We start from the raw sequence: 21,468 nt of genomic DNA, 5'->3' as shown, positions 1-21,468 counted from the left end.
GAGAAAAATACAGAAAAATAGGAGAAGAAATTGTAAAAAAAAAAAAAAAAGAAAAAAAGCAGAATTCACGTAGCGCCCTATACAGTATAACTCAGCTTTTCAGGAATTATCCTGGATCACTCTTAAACTATACAATATTCACCACAGGATAACGAGCAAACTTATACATGAAAAAATTATCTCTTTTTTACATGTTCGACGGAAGAAAGTCACTGTCAAATGACCATAGTATTGTCTCCATAGCTATAATATAGAATATACTGTAGATATAGCTCTCCAAACAGTGACGCACAGTGAAAGTAGGCTATGGAAACCTGGCGCGTTAGCTACAAGGATAAGGCTAATGGCTGGCGCCCAATATCTTATCTTACATCAATGCTTTTCAAGTTAAGAAAGGTGATATGGAGAAGGTTTCCTTCACTTCAAGTCAACAGAAAAGAAGAACCCAGCATGAGCCTTGCTTGATGTTTTGCCCCAACCTGTGTGTACGTGTAGTGTATGTTTGCTGTAAACACCTTTAAATATCCAACAAGAATAGCCGTAAGTAGGATTGCAGAATATTCTTCATGTGCCATTTTCATTGACCGAGCACCACAACTCTGAAGCAAATAGAAGTTTGAATATTTCTCCTTTTCTTAAGCTTGACCCCTACATCAAGGAGGCTCCAATTTCACCCTCAGTGAGCCTTGTGAGCTGAAAAGGGTTGCCTTCTTAGCACCCATCAAATGAAAAGGGCTGACCGGACAAATGAAAAGGGCTGACCAGAGGAACGTCATGTTGGTCTTTTGACATGGTTACTCACAGAGCAATTGTGTCCATAAGGCAATTTAAAATGAGAATGGAAGAATCAACCTTGGACGTTGATAGAAATTATAGAAGTGACTCACTGGCAACCAGAGGTCACGGCTCCATTCTTAACCAAGTGTGTTTTTTTGTATTTTCAAGGGTGCAAGAGAGGCAAGTTCTTGCCATACGGCTCTTTCTATATGTAGCACATCACTGTTAAGAACAGGACAGGTTGTCCTCTCTTTCTCCCTCCCTCTCCCCCTCTCTCTCTCACACACACAAATATTCCCCCATACCACATACACTCTGAACTACATTGCCTATACTCTCTGTTGCCCATAACGTACAAACTCTGAACTTACATTACATTTTGTAATTTAGCTGACACTTTTATTATCCAAAGCAACTTACAAGTTCTGTATAACAGGTCAGCAGGAAGGGTACAACTCCTGTACAGAACTTGTAAGTCGCTTTCGATAAAAGCGTTCAGCCAAACTACAAAATGTATTTTTTTTTATAGATAACACTGTATGATAGCCATGTACAGTATATACCAACAATGTACAGTATATACCAGTATATACCAAATATATATTTATTTATAATCTGTATGACTATATCTGTGTATACTTGTGTGTACTGTGATTGAAGGGTGCTATGTGATGGCACAATGGCTCTGCCCATATTTGGGCTTCCACTTCCAGGCGTACCTGCAGCTTGTAGGCCATCAAGACCAGCTAGCCAATCACGATGGGATGAGCGTGTTGAGGAAAGTGAGGAAATAGGGGCCAAGGGCACACGCTCACTCTCTCACATCAGGGGCGAGGAGACAGACCGGTAAGCGGAGAAGCCTCCCGGAAGACAGTTGTCTAAGCCTGAGTCTAAGTTAAAGTAAGTTAGAGGAAGGAGAACAGGAGATTGTTTTTGTTTGATTTAAATAAAGAAAACTATTATTTTGGGAGCCACAACTCGACTGTTGTTTTATTCTGCAACTCCTACACCTGAAATACCACTCTGTGCACTGTGCATGCTGTATATACTATATCTATATCTGAAAATATCCCATACCTACTCTTATTAGTTATACCACTGGTTAGTATGGCTTACTACCATAGTGTATTTATACTTGTATCAATGTACATAATAATACTGTGCATACATTGGATATTTTCTCAGTAGCTTAGTTATATATATATATTGTATATTGTTATGTACTTTACTGTTACCGTGCACTCTGGTTAGATGCCAACTTCTTTTCATTGTGCTGTACTTGTGCTGTATAATGACAATACATTTGAATGTAATCTAATCTAAAGCAGCTAATGAGAGCTCTTAACATTGCTTCAATTAACATCAACTTGAATGGAACGATCTGGAAAACTATTTTTGAATGTACCGTAAATAGCTTCTTATGATGTCTTCACATACTCCTGTGAAGGCGGCATTTTAATCAGGCCTTTCAGTCTCCGCTCAGGCTACGAGCCTGTGAGATTTGAAACTGGGAAGCTTTTGTTTTACGAGTTTGGCCAGGCCATAGCTGAGCCATTAATCAGGATCTCAAACAGACCATGAACTGAATAACGCTCAACAGCCAGAGGTTGAAATGGTCTCAGGGGTTGAAGTAATACTGCATGGGTCTCGGCACCGACTGACTAGCGTCAAAATGTGTAAAATGATGATAAGGAGGGGAAGGGTAGAGGAAAGATATCAATGATGAAAGAACATTGAGGAGTAAAACTGGGGGACATTGGACTGTCATCAGACGACAAGATGAAAGTGAGAGTAACGAAGATAAACCACAGAAGGTTCCAAATAACCGTTACCAGAGATAGACATGACGGTAGATATTAAAAAATTCTACTTATTGCAATAGATTGACACACATTCAAGCCCATCAGTTAGCTGAACGGGTAGAGCGTGTCTACTGTATGCAGCGTGATGAGGAAGTCATTGCATCCAGACTGTGGTTGTTGTTCTGTAGATGAGAACTACTTTAGTCAGACACCATTGAGTTGTTTTCCTGCCCTGTGTATTTGTTCTATAATGTATTTTAAAACTGAACTTAGAACTGAACTTTGTAATGAAACTCAAAGGATTAAAGGAACACGCCAACAGCTTAGCACAATGAATGGAAGCGGACATTGCCGGTTAGCCTTCGAGAGAGGTGTTAGTTGGACAATGCCTAGGCTAACCGGCAGTCCGGCACTGTCTGCTTCCAATCATTGTGCTAAGCTAGGCTAACGTGCAGCCAGATAACTTTCAACAGAGAATGGAAACTGGTATCTATCTTCTTGTCTCTCTCTGGAGAAGACGGTAAGCTAATTTCCCAAAATGTTGGCGTGTTCCTTAACACATTGAGCGCCAGATGGCGCTGTGGGCGTATGGCCAGCAATGGGGGTAGATGCCGGTGTTTGTAGTGCTAAAACTATATTAAATATTATAGCTATGGATCTAATAACAACGTCGATTGTCAGTGAGTTTCTTCCGGTCAACATGCAAAAAAATGATAATTTTTTTCATCCATACATTTCCTTTTTATACCGTGGTGAATATGAGTATAGTTTTAGAGTGATCCTGTGTAATCCCAGGAAACTCCGCCAAACAGCGCTTTACTGCATTTCATGATAAATCGTGCCATTTCTCGCCTGATTATTGAATCAATCTGAAATTAACGCTAGATTATCGGTATTATGTTTCATCATGCATGCACGAAAGGGGGGGGGGGGAAAGCCGGCCCTCCGTGCTTTGATCGCAGCCAACGGGACACGGCCCACACACACACCACAGACACATGCTGCGATCGCGGGGAAAAAATTATTGGATCAACGCAAGATTGATAATATATAGTTCTTACCTTGTCTATGATGTACTGCAAAAAGAATAATCCAATTATGTGATCGCCATTCCAAATACTGGTCACGGTCGTGTGTCCAACGTTATCCACCAAAGAAAATGAACGGGGGGGCGGGGACACTCGTCAATGCATCTGTTGTAACCGCGTGTCTTGCTGGAGTGTTTAGACCCCACATGCACGCTGCAGCTCGGCCAGGAAAACAAACCACATCATTTCAAATGGAGTGCAATAGTGGCCGCAAGGCGTTAGGCGGCGGTATCGGACCGTTGCGGTCTCAGACAGAGTGCCACACAGTCCTACAGCACAGCAGGGTGAATTATGAATGGAAATAGCGAATAAAATAAATAAAGATCATAATAACAAGTATACTCATTGTTGCCGTCGATTCCCCCTCTTCCCGGGCAGCATGTCGAAGTGTCCTTGAGCAAAACACTTAACCCCTAACTGCTCCCGATGAGCAGGTTGGCACCTTGCATGGTTGCCTACGCCGTCTGTGTGTGAATGTGTGAGTGAATGGGTGAATGTGAGGAACAAAATTGTGAAGCGCTTTGGATAAAAGCGCTATATAAATGCACCATTTACCATTTTATTTAACTGAACTTTGTAATGAAACTCAAAGTTCAGTCGCCATTGTCTGTGTGTATAATTCTAAGCAAGCATCTGTGAATGTGACTCAACAGAATAACGTTTTGAGAACCGTCTCAGTGCAGGGACAATCTGGTCGGACGTTCGGTGTAGTCGTGGAGGAGAGAGCAAAACGGGTGCGGTTTCAAAGAGACGAGTAGGAGGATGGATAACCCGAGCTCATCTGCATTGTTTTAAGACAAACACGGTGTGCCCTTCTGGTTGGCAATCAACTTTACATGCTCTGCCTGGCACACTGCCTCTCGTGTTTGAGGCACAGGTGCGCAGGCAACCATAGCTGCCTGCGATACATCATAATGAAGGCTTAGCCCCGGCTGTCACTGATGCTCAGTATGCCCAGACTGCCTCCTCACAGGCCGGCGTTACAGGACCGTGCTGAGAAACAGCTCAGTGTGAACAGGAACTTTTTCAAAGAAGAGTAAAAGAGGAACAGATAAATCAGGGGTGGGGGTGGGGTAGAATATCTGCCTTTATAGACAGGAGTCTGGGAGCAGGAGGAGAGAGAGACAGGGGTCTAACTCCATTTCTACTGTTGTCACACAGAATGAGGCTTAACAAATCACAATAAAAACCAAGAATCCATGGTGGAGTCCTATTGACAAAGCTGTAAAGCAAGGATAGGTGTATATGTGCACAGGACATTGTGTCAATCTGATTTACAGTGGACAGGTTATGGCTTTAAATTGACATTGACCTTTGATTATAGCACCACCATCAAGCCGTTTGGTGTGACATTAGTTGTGATTCATTGTCACACCCAGGGCCGGACTGGGGAAATCATTCATACCGGGAGATATAGCGCAAAATCAGCCCCAATCAGGCCACTTTTTAAGCGGGGGGTCTGGGGGTCCCCCACCAGGACATTTTTTGTTACAAAGACTTAATTTCCTGCATTCTGGTGAATTTTAGTGCATGTGAATCACAAACTAATGAGCCAACAATTGCTTAGTACAATGTACTGTTATGAACCTCAAATACAACTGTTGTGGCACTAGCAATGCTACTCTCTCCACCTTCAAAAAGAAAAAAGCAAGAGCACAACATATTTTTCTATTTACTATACTACAGTTAACCACTCTCTCCTGTAAGGGCCTTTCTTTTTCTTTGTTTTATCCCTCTCTCCTCCACCCTTTCTCTTTCTTCCACTGTCCATCTTGACATCAACGTTAATTGACTTTCGCTCTACTGTATCTCTCCCGAGTCCCTCACTACCTGGCTCATTGCCTGGCTGTTATTCTGCATCTGAGTGCCATCTGCCATTCCATTCGCCGCCTCCACTGTCAATCAGTTGTATCGCCTGGTCCCCCCTCCACCAATCACAAGCGGCAGCACGGCTACATTGTGTGTGTGTGATCCGCGTGAGGGAGAGAGTCAGATAGTTCTCCAACTCTGTCGCAGACAGTGAAATCCTGGTTGTTCCCCACCCACCTAGGTTATCTAACTATCGCGCCGCGCCGCCGCCACAACTAGAAACAATGGCCTGGCAAAAAAAAAAAAAGTTTATAATAAAAAAATATTATAATTTTTTTTTTATATATAATTTTTTTTTTTTTTATCTGCCTGGTCACACCACTCTCTGTCATGGCAAACAACATTTCTTTTTTGGGGAAGATGGACCAACCGACAGACAGACAGCTGCTTGGTCGCAGCTAAAAACACTATACACATGGTGAAAATTTATGTAGCACGTTTTTATACATTTTTACTTAAAATATCCCATAAAATGCCCCCAGACTTGATGAGAAAGGTAACTTGTTGTTTATCTTCTTAGACAAATTCCAATCAGGTTTCCCATCCCATCACCACACTGAAACTGATGTTATTAAGGTACTAAATTACATTTGCATGAAGACTGATTTGTCACTCCTAGAGATACTGGATCTTAGTGCTGCTTTTGACACAGTTGACAGTTGATTCAATACTACTAGACAGACTGGAAAACTGTGTTAGACTATTAACACATTCTGTGCCATGCAGTTTGCCCATCTTATACCACTCTCTGCCAGTGCTGTAAGCCTATGGAGTCGCTCACCTTCTTTGCAGGGCTATAACTTTTTAAATATTATAGCTATATCGACATTACTATGGCCCATTCAACATCTGGTATATATCGTTCCGGATGTGGGAACGTTATATTTTTCCATTCATACATTGTTGTGTTAGTACCGTCGTGAATATAAGTATGTTTTTGGAGTGTATATCAGTAATTCCTAGAACGCGAGTTATAGGCCCCGACGCATATTACACATAATCGATTGCCGTTTCGTTCCTATACGCGCTATATTAAAAAATTCAAATGCATATGCTCGGTAAACATTATGCTCCATCATGCGTGAAGGAAAGGGGGGGGGGGGTCGTTTATGATTCCTTGATTGTCAGTAACGGCTTTCCTCTTTTTATTTTTTAATTTTTTTATTATTATAATTTTTTATTATCTTTTCCCCCCTTCTTTTTCCATTTTTCTCCCCTCCCAATGTTAGTCGTTATGCCAATTCCAAATCCCCTTCCTGGTCGTTGCGCACTCTACCCCCTACCGTCGGTCTGGGAGGGCGGAGACTATCACATGCTTCCTCCGACACATGTGTACCCAGCCCACCGCTTCTTTTCACCTGGCAGCGCGGACTCTCACTGAGAGAGTGTAACGTGTGGAAGGTCACACTACCTCTCTTAGATCCTTCCCTCGCTGTGCAGGCGCCCCGACCGAACTGTAGGAGTCGCTGTCCACAACGACCCAGACCCACCCACCGGCTTCCCTCCCGCTGACTCTGCCAATCGAGCCAGTATGACGGCCGGCCAAGCCGGAAGCAACGCTGACAGCTGGATTTGATACCAGTGTCTCTTGCGTTGGTGAAGAGCGCCTTGTCCGCTGCGCCACCCAGCCGCTAGTAACGGCTTTCCTTAGTAAGACATCATACAAATAAAACTCTTGTATCTTGTATCTTGTATAAGTTGAGCAGATGGATTGCAATGAAATAAATGGACAATCGAGCTGGAATTAACGTTAGATTCCTCTTACCTGTGGCCGATGCGTCTGGTGAAAAATAATTCCAATTATTTGATGTCGATCTGCTATATCCATTTTCCGTTTGTATGACGCAATAAACGCCGAAAGCATATTGATTCTTGCGTCTCGAAAACGATCAAATGCACTCGAGTGTTTGTCTTGATCAACATAACAAGATATCTCTGCCGGAGGATTTTACCTGATGCACAGAGTGCCACATCCGGTTTAGAGTGGAGTGCAACTCGCCCAAAATCCACCAGGCGGCGGTATTGAGGCGTTGAAATATCAGACAGGGTCCAGCTGGCTCCCGGAGCCTTCCTGGATGAATTATGAATGCCAATAGCGAATAAAGGAAATAACGATCATAAAAACTAGTAAACTCGTTGTTGGCGTTATTCGATTGGCGGGCAATAACGAGTTTTTGGCGCAAGATGTGTTAAAGGGGCATTTATTTTGCAAATCTCACACAAATCCAAAATATCTAAACTATTTTGCATAAATTAATTTAGTTTGTCAGTTAATGAGAGTAAATTAGTCTGAATATGGCCACCAGTAATGTCATCGGGGACATTGTTAATTACAGCTCAATGAAATGATAAGGTAGCAGTCCCTATAAGACAAGGTATTGCTATTTCTTCATCTACATCTTTTCATGGAGCTGTTTAGAGTTTTTGGATGTGTGCGAGATTATGTGCAAATACTGTGAATTGTTTTTTGGTGAAGTGCCCCTTTAAATTGGTTTACCAGCAAGACAGGGACTATTTTGTTTCCATTGGCAACTCCATATCTGAGTGAACTAGCATGATGTGTGGTGTACCTCAAGGTTAAATTATTTTATTCAACCGCTATATGCTCCCACTAGTCTTTCATACAAAAGAACAACATTGCTTACCATAATTATGCAGACTAGCCTCAATTATACATACAGTAGCTCTCTCATCCAGTGACTATGCTACTGTAGAACAATTGGCGAGATGTCGGAATTGTGATTACAAGTAGACATATTTATCGACATGGACAAACATTTAATATCGCAAACTGCAATTACACAGCTGCTTGTTATTGCAATATGGAGAAATCCATATCGCAGCAACCCAAACATGCTTACAGTATATGTGCCCAAAAATATATAAATGTATATACCAGGGAGTAATTTTGGTTTGATATCTGACATGTTACAGTACACATGATCAGATTTCAGCAATGGAGAAATTCTCTGATATTGATACTCTATTTCAGGGGTAGGCAACCATAGGCACGCGTGCCTGCATAGGGGGCATTTGCATAGGCACAGGGGGCAGCATAAAAAAAAAGAAAAAATTATAATTATAATTTTTATTTTATTTTTTAGCTTTGAAATATTATAGTGAAATATTTTGCACTGTTGTCGCATTTATCTTGTTGAAATCCTCCCACAGGTTCTTTTTACTACCACATATTTAATTGAGACCCTTTATTTGTTTATTATTTCAATTTAGCTGGAAATACATTGCTACATCATTCAGTAACATTTGCAGAGCCTTATAACAAAAACATTATTACGGTCACCATTGTGACCAGTGGGATTAATCAACAAATTGTATTATTTATTTTTCTATTTCATTGAACATTGCACATGTTAAAAGCCATTTCTTTTACTCAAAATGTGAGTATTACCAAGTCAACTTGTGTTCTTAAAACAATGACAATAAACATAGTTTTATTAGGTTGAAATAATGTGGTTGTGTACTTATTTTTCTGTTAACTTATTATGGATTGAAAACTGAAAACCTTAATGCACAGTAACTGAACTCAATATTTTTAAGTTCTGGTAACTTATTATTATATTTTTTTTACAGTGTAGTCTTGCGATCAATCAAAACTTATTTACACGATATACCTCACATTCACCCTCCATTCACATCCTGGTGTTCTCCATTAGGCCTGTAGGTGGAGCTATGACAGCACACGTACAGTACACACACCAATGGTGTGTGATGTGTCCAAAAATGAATGGGCAAATGTGAGTGAAATGGTCGCACTGTATGCAGCTGTTTGTCTGCATTGCATTCCCCCCCCCCCCCAACTCAGATTTAGGGTTGATACAACCATCATAATAATATTGTTAATAATAACAATAACAATAATGATGTAATAATGTAAAAATTATCATTAAAAAGACCTGATTATGAGAAGAAAAAAAATTACGATGCATGGAATATTGTTGAGGCACACTAGTTACAACTATATTTCAAACAGGCACTCCATGTCAAAAAGGTTGCTGACCCCTGCTCTATTTTGTCTGGTATCGAGCCAATATCTGACTCTGTGGTATATGTATTGGAACATCCCAAAGCTGTTTTCATTGACCCATGTATGTCTGTTGTATGTCTTTGTACCATTGCTACCTAGACAAGATAAGTTCATGTACGTTCATTACATTTGGTGAATTCTGATTCACTGGTTACTCACCGAAATGACAGCAGCCAGCGTCTCTATTCCTCCCGTGCTGAGAGTGATGTAAGGAATGAGGTTCTCAGCAAAGCCCGCCTCCCGCAAGATCCCATTGGTGTAGTACCAGATCTGTAAGACAACAAATCAAATGTCACTGTACTGAAAGTATCGGCGTCTTGTATTAAACATTAAATATTCGTTAACGCTTTCACTACCACACTACAGAAGGTTAACTTTTCACGGTAGTGAAAGATTTAACCTTCTATAATGTGGTAGTGAAAGGGTTAAGCTAAAACAAAAACAAACAAAACAGACTCATGACATTTGATACAGTATGTATCTAAAACATTTCAATGGCCTCGATCATAAAATGGTCCCTGAACATAAACTGAAGTAAAAGGTCCTCGGTGTGATTATTAATTATTTAAAAGCTGCACTAAGTACATCATTTAGTGGGTGAGTCTACATGGTCCTTGTTTGCCATTTGCACATGTAACCTATTAACACTTTGTGCGCCAACAACGAGTATACTCGTTATTGGCCGTCATAAGTTGTGCTTCAGAAGGAAACTGTCCTTCTGTAAACTGTAATCTGATGGAAACAGCGACTCCTACAGGTCGGTCAGGGCGCCTGCACAGCAAGGACAGGAGATGGTGAGGGTAGTGTGAGCCTCCCACACGTTACACCTCGCCAATGAGAGTCCGCGCTGGCAGGTGAAAAGAAGTGGCGGGCTGACTCCGCATGTATCGGAGGGGACATGCGATAGTATCGATCTACCCTCCCTACGACCGACCAGTGGGGGGCACATGCGAGCAACAATCAAGACAGGCAGATTCGTGCAGACAGTGCAGGTTTCTAAGGGTGCTTTCACACCAGAGCTGTTTGGTCCGGACTATCGGACCAGAGTTCGTTTTCTCGGATAGTCCGCTTTTTTTGGGGTGGTGTGAATGCTCAGTCGAACTCTGGTGCGGACCAAACACGCAAACTCTGGTCCGCCTGAAAACGTAGGTCTCGGTTCGCTTCATCGGACCAAATGCGGACCAAATATAGGAAGTGAGTCACGACTCTACGAGCAGAGCGCTAAATTACTACCTAACCAATCAGCTCTGCGATATGAGGTAGCGTCACGAGCAGAGCAATGTGTGTGGACAAGAGGCGGGTTGCTACGTTTACTGTAGGGAGGGGGTTTTAGACCCATGTTTTTTTTTTGCTTCGAAAAGACATTCGGTCATTCGGTCAAATGGTGGGACAGTACAACCAAAAGCGGGACACCTGGTCACCCTACCACCGACTGAAAATTGTGACGCCTCCGCTCCGCTGATCTGGAGTCAGACAGGGCTCGCAAGTTTTCAAGTTTCTTTAATAGTTGTCATACAGAAGTACAGAATACTTTCATACAAAATGCTTCTTACTGTTACGCTCCAGAGACTGTGCTAGACAAGATAGTATCAAATAACATAGTATAGCATGTAATTTAGAAGAAGAAAATGAGGTCACAGTGTTCGGTATAGACATATGTACAATGTTCTGAGTTACCATATAATATACAATACTATGCAGTGTACTAATGTACAGTACTATCTAGTGCAAAGCAGAAATGGGATGAGGTACAATTTAGGTACAATTTACAGTAAGGTGTACGAGTTGTAGTGCAATCCTTCATCAATAAATATAAAGTGTGGGGAGTGGGTGCTACAGTGTGTTTGTTTAAAGTGGGTGTGTGCTATAAAGTGTGTGGAGTGGGTGCTACAGTGTGTTTGTTTAAAGTGAGTGTGTGCGTGTGGATGTGTGTGCTATGTGCGTTTGGTGGTTGTTGTTGTGTAGTGTTCATTCATTGTTCGTTTAGCAGCCTGATGGCCTGGGGATAGAAGCTTCTTCTGAGTCTTTCTGTGCTCGCCTTGAGACTCCGGTATCGCTTGCCTGACCGCAGCAGTTCAAAGAGGCAGTTGTTCGGGTGACTGGAGTCTTTAATGATTCTCTTAGCCTTGCCCTTGCAACGCTTGTTGTAAATGTTCTGGAGGGTGGGGAGCCCCCCTCCAATTGTGCGTTCGGCTGAACGTGTCACTCTTTGTAGTCTGCTTCGGTCTTGTGCAGTGCTATTCCCAAACCAGGAGGTGATGTTGCCGGTCAAGATGCTCTCTATTGTACATGAGTAGAAGTTCTTAAGGATCTTCTGACTGACTTGGAACTTCCTTAGGCGCCTGAGGAAGTAGAGGCGTTGTCGTGCCTTCTTCACAACACTGTCAATGTGTGTGGTCCATGTCAAGTCCTCGGATATGTAGGCTCCGAGGTACTTAAAGCTGTTGACTCTCTCAACCGGTGCCCCGTCGATGCTGAGGGGGCTGTAGTCCTTGACCCCCGACCTCCTGAAGTCCACAATCATCTCCTTTGTTTTGCTGACGTTCAGGGAGAGGCTGTTTTCCTGGCACCATCCCGCCAGGACCTTGACCTCTTCCAGGTAGGCCCTCTCGTCGTTGGCAGAGATCAGGCCCACCACCACTGTGTCGTCAGCAAATTTGATGATTGTATTGCTACTCCGCTGAGCCACACAGCCGTGTGTGTACAGGGAGTAGAGGAGGGGACTCAGAACACAGCCCTGGGGGGCCCCTATGTTGAGGGTGATGGATGAGGAGGTGCAGTTGCCTGCTCTCACCACCTGGGGTCTGCCAGTCAGGAAGTCCAAGACCCACTGGCAGAGGTCATAGTTCAAGCCCAGGTCCCTGAGCTTGGCTATGAGTATGGAGGGGACTATGGTATTGAATGCCGAGCTGTAGTCGATGAATAGCATTCTCACATAGTTCCCCTGCCTCTTGTCCAGGTGTGATGCTGCTGTGTGCAGCACATGGGCTATGGCGTCCTCCGTGGACCTGTTGGGGCGGTATGCAAATTGCAGGGGGTCCATGTTGGTGGGGAGGGAGGAGCAGATGTAGCCCTTTACTAGCTTCTCAAAGCACTTCATGGCTATGGAGGTGAGAGCTACAGGGCGGTAGTCGTTGAGGCAAGCAGGCTTGGATTTCTTGGGTACAGGGATAATAGTGGACTTCTTCAGGCAGGTGGGGATGACAGCCTGTTCTAAGGACAGGTTAAATATGTCAGTGAATACTGGGGCCAGCTGGTCGACACAGACTTTTAGGACGCGGCCGGGGATGCCGTCCGGACCTGCTGCCTTCCTGATATTCACTTTTTTAAAGGTCCGCCTCACCTCATGCTCTGTTACCCTGAACACTGCGCCTCCATCAGCAGCCGACCCCCCCCCCCCCCCCCCATTGCCGTGGCTTGTGAGCTGGTGTTGTTATTACCAGCATCAAACCTCGCATAGAAGGTATTGAGGTCATTTGCTAAGGAGATGTCACTGTTCAGTTTGAGGGAGGCGCCTTTGTAGTCTGTCATCGTTTTGAGCCCCTGCCACATAGCTCTAGAGTCAGCTTGTTCAAACTGGAGTTCAATTTTATCTCTGTAGCGCCGTTTGGCCTCTGACACTGTCCTCCTTACGTTGTATCGCGCCACCTTGTGGTCATTCATGTTGCCTGCCACTAGGCCGTCGTTGTATGCTTTGGTGCGCTCTCTCAGAGCTTCACGGACGGATTTGTCTACCCAGGGTTTTTGATTTGGGTAAACTCTCATTTTGGTAGTGGGGATTGTTTCTTCCACCATAGTACAAACATAGTCCACCACTGTCTCCGTGTAGACATTAATGTTATCTGTGTCGCGGAACACATTCCAGTCTGTGCAGTCAAACGCAGACCGGAGCGTCTCCTCTGACGTCAAATCCCATTTCTGCACCTCTCGCGAGACTACAGGAGTACTTTTGATTCTCTGTTTGTACATTGGTGAAAGAAAGATTGACGCGTGATCTGATTTACCAAAGCCACTATCAGAATGAGCCTTGTAGCCACCTTTAAATTGCGTGTAACAGTGATCTAGGATGTTACCGCCTCTGGTGTTGCAAGTCACATGCTGATAGAAGTCAGGTAATACCTTTCGCAGTCACACACACTCGCGCGCGCGCGCCACACGTTAACGCAGTCACACACACACATTTCCAATAGACGAGCGCCCTTTTCGACCGCGTGACATTGTTCAGAAAGTTTAGTGCGCTTGACAAATTGCAATGTGAATGCAGACAAACCAAATGAAGAATGCAACAATGTTGCAACTTCACCCCCCGAACCGCACAGAGTCCGCACCGAGTCCACCAAAATTATATGTGAAAGCGCCCTAAGAAGTGGGGTGACCTGGGCTGACTTTGGTAGGTTTGAGATCAGGCGGGTTGGCCAGCAAGCAGTGCATTGCAGTAGTCGAGGCAGGAGATCACTGTTGATTGGACGAGGAGTTGGGTGGCTTCTTTGACGTATATCATGTCAGTTAGGGTGTGTTCACACCTGAAAGTCCGGGGATAGTCGGGACTATCCGTGGATAGTCCAGACTTTCTGGTGGACCAAATGTGAAAATGATACATTGTTTGATTTTTGTCTGCGTTCACACTACCCTGTTTGGTGCGGATCTAATTTGTAAACAAAGGACATGCTGTCGCCAAGTCGTTCATCTATTGGACTAGCACTCACAAACGTAAACAGTTGCCGACAGCGTCTCTTGTGATAAAGCAGAGAGATACTGTCATTACGAGCGTGGCGCAAGTCGACTAGAGAGTAGAGATATAGAGAGATAGAGAGAGAGAGAGAGAGAGAGAGCGAGAGAGAGAGAGAGAGAGAGAGAGAGAGAGAGAGACAGACAGAGACAGAGACAGAGAGACAGAGAGAGGAAGAGAGAGACTGTCCGCGTGTGGCGCTAGTCTAGAGAGACAGAGAGAGGAAGAGAGAGAGAGAGAGGGAGAGAGAGAGAGAGGCAGAGGCAGAGAGAGAGAGAGAGAGACTGTCCGCGCGCGGAGAGAGAGAGAGAGAGGCAGAGAGAGAGAGAGGCAGAGAGAGAGAGGCAGAGAGAGAGAGAGAGAGAGAGAGAGAGAGGAGAGAGAGAGAGAGAGAGAGAGAGAGAGAGAGAGAGAGGAAGAGAGAGACTGTCTGCGTGCCTGTCATTCATTTGAGTTGGGTCGCGCGCAAGCTGTCACTTGGCGCTGTCAAGTTGGGTCGCGCGACCGCCGCCACTAGGCACCTGTCACTCATTTGCTCTAGATTAGATACTATATAAAGTTCGATCGCGTTCACACCAACAGCAAACGAACCATGGTGTGAGGATTGGCTCGTTCCCCGCCACACGCTTCTTCAAGGTACTGTGTTGATTGGTGCATTCCCCGCCACACGCTTCAGGAGCGATTACCAATTCCATCACGCACCTGTCGTAGTTTGTGATTAGCGCTCCAGAGGCTTCATATACTCGGACCTTCTTTCAATCGTTGTCGGTCGCTTTGATTACTACTGCTACTGCCTGTCTTCCCCCCGTTGTTGTGCCTCGTCTACTTTCCCTCCAGGACATCTTTGGATCGCCGCTGGTGAATATCTTGATCATCCGTTTGGAGCTGCGCCTCGTTGCCTGCTTTATGCGTTTGCGCTTTGGTGAGTTTTTGAAACAAACCTTTTTGGATTATCTGTTTTTGTGTGTTTGGATAACACTGAAGAAATACCGTTTTTGTTTTGTACTGGACTCAGCTAAATTGTGTGTTTGGATAACACTGAAGAAGTACCGTTTTGTTTTGTACTGGACTCAGCTAAATTGTGTGTTTGGATAACACTGAAGAAGTACCGTTTTGTTTTGTACTGGACTCTAACTTGTGTGTAGTTTACACCGAAGATCAAGTCACTTGTATTTCATACTGGACTCAGCTAAGGGAGGACTGAACTGCACTGCCTCTGTGTACTGTTGGACTGTTGTTGATCTCTCTCTCTCTCTCCGTTTCCACTCCGAGTTGGATCTGGGAGTATCTGCAGAGCCGCAGCGGCGCCTACGCCGATTCCCCACCTCTAACACCGGGAGGATCTGCAGAGCCGCAGACAACTCTGCCGAAGGCATTCTCCTTTTTTGTTGATTCAGATTTGTTATTTGGCTCTTTTTGATTCTGTAATAAATACGCCCTAGTGTTTGGCTAACTCTGAACTACCTGTCTGTGCCGTGCTGTTGAGGTCGGTTTCAAACCCTAACACATGGTCCACTTTGAAATGAACCGAGTCCCAACTTTTCAAGAGGACCATGGTTCGGTTGTTTGGTCCTCATTATAGTTCGGTTTGCATTCATACCTGTACAAACCAAACGGACTATCGATCTAAAGGGACCATGGTCCACTTAAAGTGGACCAAACAGGGTAGGTGTGAACGACGCCTTAGGGTCCCTTTAAGTGGACCATGGTCCCTTTAGATCGATAGTCCGTTTGGTTTGTACAGGTATGAATGCAAACCGAACTATAATGAGGACCAAACAACCGAACCATGGTCCTCTTGAAAAGTTGGGACTCGGTTCGTTTCAAAGTGGACCATGGTTCGTTTGCTGTTGGTGTGAACGCAAAACGAACTTTATAAACAGTAGTATCTAATCTAGAGCAAATGACTGAAATGAGTGACAGGTGCCTAGTGGCGGCGGTCGCGCGACCCAACTTGACAGCGCCAAGTGACAGCTTGCGCGCGACCCAACTCAAATGAATGACAAGCGCGCGGACAGTCTCTCTCGTCCTCTCGTCCTCTCTCTCTCTCTCTCTCTGCCTCTCTCTCTCTCTTCCTCTCTCTTCCTCTCTCTGTCTCTCTAGACTGGCGCCGCGCGCGGACAGTCTCTCTCGTCCTCTCTCTCTCTGCCTCTCTCTCTCTCTTCCTCTCTCTGTCTCTCTAGACTGGCGCCGCGCGCGGACATTCTCTCTCGTCCTCTCTCTCTCTCTCTCTCTCTCGCTCTCTCTCTCTATATCTCTACTCTCTAGTCGACTTGCGCCATGCTCGTAATGACAGTATCTCTCTGCTTTATCACAAGAGACGCTGTCGGCAACTGTTTACGTTTGTGAGTGCTAGTCCAATAGATGAACGACTTGGCGACAGCATGTCCTTTGTTTACAAATTAGATCCGCACCAAACAGGGTAGTGTGAACGCAGACCAAAATCAAACAATGTATCATTTTCACATTTGGTCCCCCGGACTTTCAGGTGTGAACACACCCTTACTTACCCATAGTATATATTCTATATTGCCCATATTTATTGTAACGTATAATATAACTGATAGGGCATACAGACCCTCATCTGCACCTTTTATTACACTGCCTACTTGCTCATATGCTTATATTCAGAGTTAATTATATTGTTTACACTACTTATTCTACTGTACTATAATTATATTGCCTACTTATTTTAGATATTCTACTATTAGCCTGCCCATACAGTACCTGTACCTCCCCTCCTCCCCCATGCTGCTATGATGCCTGCATTTTCCCAAGGGGACCAATAAAGGAATATCTTGTCTTATCTTATCTCATCACGTGATAAATCACATGTCGTCGTCGTCCCCCCCCTCAATAGGGGCTCTCTCAAGTTCCTTGTGGAGATTCAAATATGACTGTACTTTAAATGACATGACCAGTCTCCTGTTTTTCTAATGGGCTGGTAAGGAAGGCCATTCCATACTAATTACAGCACAAAGGTCAATTAGCGACATAATGGAGCCTCCGGACCCATTTTAGCCTGGTCGGCTGTGAGACGATTTTGGCACAGTTCTGTTCCACAAATATCTTTAGCATTTTCACATCATAAGACTCACACCATGAGACCCAAATCATCCATGATACATTAAAGGTGGGGTAGGACATTTCGGAGAGCTTTCGGAGATAAATAGAGCAAGCTCTGCGTCACGTATCAAGGCTGGTGCCGTGCGCTATGTACGTTTTTCAACAGACTCCCATGGGCACAGGCAGCTTCAAGCTGGATTTTCCAAAAAATAATAACAAATATTTCTTAGCCTCTGAACGGCAGCGTTGTTTGTGTATTTTCCAACAAGGAACAAGATGGTGGCGTTAGTTTTCCGATGCAACCCCGGGAAGACGTCTTTCACCAAATATTACTAATATTACAAAAGAAAGTTTCACCAAATATGACCAAAATTGTTGTAAAAATGTTTTGCCTACCCCACCTTTAATTGAAGAGTTCTATTATAATAGAGTCTATTGCATAATAGAGATGGAGTATGTTATCCCTGTAGGTATAGCATGTTCACTGATTCCATACTTAATGATAGGAATCGAACCTGGAACCTTCAGATTACCAGACGACCGCTCTACCTCCAGAGTCACTGTCGTACTGTCTATATTTTAATGTTATCCTTATTATCTAACTTGTTTGGATCCTTGTTCCTACCTGTACCTCTCATCTCCTCTCTTCACTGCCATTGATGTTGCCGCTTCGAGACCTGCATTTCCCCACAGGGATGAATATAGATCAGATAAGATAAAATATTCCTTCATTGATCTCCTTGGGGAAATGCAGCATGGGAGAGGGGGGAGGGGAGGTACAGGTATGGGCCGGGTAATAGGAAGACAACAAATATAAGAAATGTAAATAACACAAAAGTATGACTAAAAGTGTGAGGCAGAGAGCATTGAGGTGACAGAATGTGACAGAATAGTAGACAGAATGAGCCCTTAATCCAAGCAAACATTGCTGCATTAAAATATGAACATGAATAATACATGTTAACCAAACTAAAAAGCTTCTGAGGCCCTTGTTTTTTTATCCAGCCCATGAGAGCATAATATTACGATCAGTCATTACCAGTTTTTCTACAGTCATGGCGCTAAGATCATGTTCATTATATGCCCATGTCCAGCACACCAGGAGATGAAACAATCTCATCCATCATTCTCTTTACAGATCAATATGTAAATCTGCCATACATATTTCAGGGGACCCTGCTGTGTTCTAAGCCAGTTACCGTCTCGTTTAATTTTCCATCACGCACTCCATGCAGGATTCCTACTCTCTCATTCATCTCGTCATGGCTCAGTAGGCTTACAAAACCTCAGTCGAACAAGGGCCATGTTATTGACCCGCTTATCTCCAAACCACCCTCGATATGGAAATTATTCATGCATGTCGCCGGGCTAAGTGGAAGTGTCACGCATCCTATTGTTACATGTTAATCTAAACCCGCCAGCTCGTTCTGAATCTTAACGAATGCGTTCATAAATAATGTGTCCTGTTAACCTTTGTTTTATGGTGAGAGACCTTTTCAAAAACATGAAGCAGCCATACATTCACACGTGACATGAAGCTGAATCACATTCAAGGTTTGTTGCATATTCTTCTATGGAGATTATTTCCCTTTATATTGGAATGTTGCACAACTGTAAAACTGTCTGTGCTCTATGCAAAGTGTGATGGATTACGGTCTGTGTGGGTTCGGTTTTCATTTATTCCTGTGTGCTATGGATGTATTTTGGGCTTTCTCTGGTGAGCTGTCAATCACCAGACACCAGGGCCCTCATTTATCAATGCTGCGTATGCACAGGAATGTGTGTAAACCATGCGTACGATCATTTCTAAGCAAAGTGTGGGATTTATCTATATGAACGTGTGCTTGAGATTGTGCGTACATCTACACACAGTTCCAACCGTGCGTACATGGCACCAAGCTGTAGAAAACTACACCAGACAGAATAAACATTCATGCGTTAGAGTTTAAACACCCACGTGTTCTGTATGACTCATAATTAATTATAGTTAACTGTAAAATAGCGACATGAGTGTAATTGTTGTCAAACCCTATAAATAACATTTGGAATAGGGATTTCCGAATGAATGCAGCATGGCGTATCTTGCGTTATCGAGATGGAGGTAAGAATAGAAACAGGGCAGTAGTTGGCTGGGTCTAATTTGCTGCCTTTTTTGTGCAGGGGGGGTCACTCTCGCAATTTTGAAGTCTTTGGGGACGTATCCCTGTTTTATGGAGAGGTTTATTATGTGGGTGATGACTCTCTGAGGAATTTGGAGGGGATATTGTCATGGCCAGTGGCCTTGTTAGGTTGGAGGGCGCTCAGTTTTTTGAGTACCTCAACTGTTTTTACCATTTCAAGTTTGAAGTCGTCTTTGCAGACCCCTAGGTTTTTGTAGAAGGCTGAAAGAATAGCACTTGTTTTTCAATGTGTACATAATGTAAATATCTGTAGATGACAGCATCTACTCTGACGGATCTATAGATCTTAAAAGTAGCCGGCAGCCAGTGTGTGTGTTTCCAAGTAGACGGTGGGAGAGCAGCAGGCAGGGTGTGTGGGTGCCAAGCAGAGGTGCAGTGCTCATGCCACACGGTACCACGCCGTTCCACCACTTTTCTGAGCAGAAGCATGCGCACGCACATGCACGCGCGTGCACACAAAAATGAGTTCACAACTTTCACTCGACTCGTCGTGCCGTGTGCCAAGTACCGGTACTTATCTAGCTACTTGTCTTTGCATAACAATAGCATAACAAAGAACGAGAAGAGCCAAACCAAAATAAAAGCTCTGTGGGGGTTTGCTTGAGCTGTGGAGCTCTCACTACAAATGGTCCCGACTGGAAGGATTTCTTAAGTTGTGCTTCAGACTTTTCTAGTTCAAGTTAATTCAATTAAAAAAAATTTAACTACAGGGCAGCTGGGTGGCGCAGCGGACATTGCACTCGTCACCAACGCACGAGACACCGGTATCGAATCCGGCTGTCGGCGTTGCCTCCGGCTTGGGCCGGCCATCATACTAACTCAATTGGCAGAGTTAGCGGGTGGGAAGTCGATGGGTGGTAATCTGGACGTTGTAAACAGCGACTCCTACAGGTCGGCCACTTTCTCCCATGCAGCGGTCTTCCTGTTAGTGGTTACCCCCACACTGAGTGAACCAAATAATAGTGCAGATTTAGATTCAACCTCCGTAGCGAGGACATCGATTTTGTGCTCCGTGAAGATTCGCCTATTGTTTCTAGGCTTTTCTCTGTCTGTAGTGCTTTTGGTTTCCTGGTTCCTAGGCAGTAGTGGTTATTTAGTTTTTTCCCCCATTTATTTTATCCTGGTGTTCTGTGTTTTCTATAGCTTTTATTTATTTATTTTTATTTCAGTGTTCATGTGTTTTCCCCCACCCTATCTCATCGCTCTGCGATACCAGTGGTTACTCTTCTGGGGTAACTTTAAGATTCCCCCATTTTATGTGCGTCTGCCTGTGTGTCCTACACCCACCCAATCCTGACACAAAGCAGACGAGAGATGGTGATCAGGAGATGATCAAAAAAATTATTCCAAGCAAATGACTCATCTCAAACACCACCCACTTTTCTCCATCCTCCAATCACGCTTTCACTACAATATGGAAGGTTAAACCCTTTCACTACTACACTACAGAAGGTTAACCTTCCACTACCACACTACAAAGGGTTGCCACTTTCACTAGCACACTACAGAAGGGTTAACTGTAACGTTTGGGATTTCTATCCTCTCACAGGAGTGGAAGCCCTACTGCCATCCTGGAGTACTTCACCATGTCTCTGCTATTATCTCTGATTGATTGTCACCTGTTGTATGATGTCACTAATTACTGTGTGATGTATGCTGGGTATTTTGCCCTTTATAGTAACCCTCTGTTCTCCTGTCTGTTGTCGGTTCTTCAACAGTGTTACTGGGAGCAGTCGTCCACGGGCAGAAGTGGAATATCTGGCCCGGTGTTGTTATTATGTTTTGTTAGTTTGCCTCATTCTTGAGAACTGTTCTCTTTTCCTAATTTAACTCTCAGTTGTAGCCTGGCTACATTTATGCTTTACTGTTCCATTATATTTGCTCTAGTGTTTCTAATAATAAAAGAACACAG

The 21,468-nt window shown here is 43.9% G+C and overlaps 1 protein-coding gene across 1 annotated transcript in view; it reads right to left on the bottom strand.

Annotated features, from left to right (window-relative positions):
* The window catches only part of slc2a9l2 (solute carrier family 2 member 9, like 2), a gene marked incomplete at both ends in the record, with an annotated part of 722,296 nt that overhangs the window by 417,555 nt on the left and 283,273 nt on the right, over positions 1-21,468 (bottom strand). The window contains one exon of the mRNA XM_084315784.1: positions 9,741-9,851. Within this exon, the coding sequence (XP_084171910.1) occupies positions 9,741-9,851 (111 nt within the window). The remainder of the gene's footprint in view (positions 1-9,740; positions 9,852-21,468) is intronic.

The sequence above is a fragment of the Notolepis coatsorum genome, assembly GCF_963971535.1.
Source record: "Notolepis coatsorum genome assembly, chromosome: 6".
Classification (NCBI taxonomy): Eukaryota; Metazoa; Chordata; class Actinopteri; order Aulopiformes; family Paralepididae; genus Notolepis; species Notolepis coatsorum.
The sequence above is the reverse complement of the archived record's forward strand: the minus strand, read 5'-3'. Positions and strand labels throughout refer to the sequence as shown.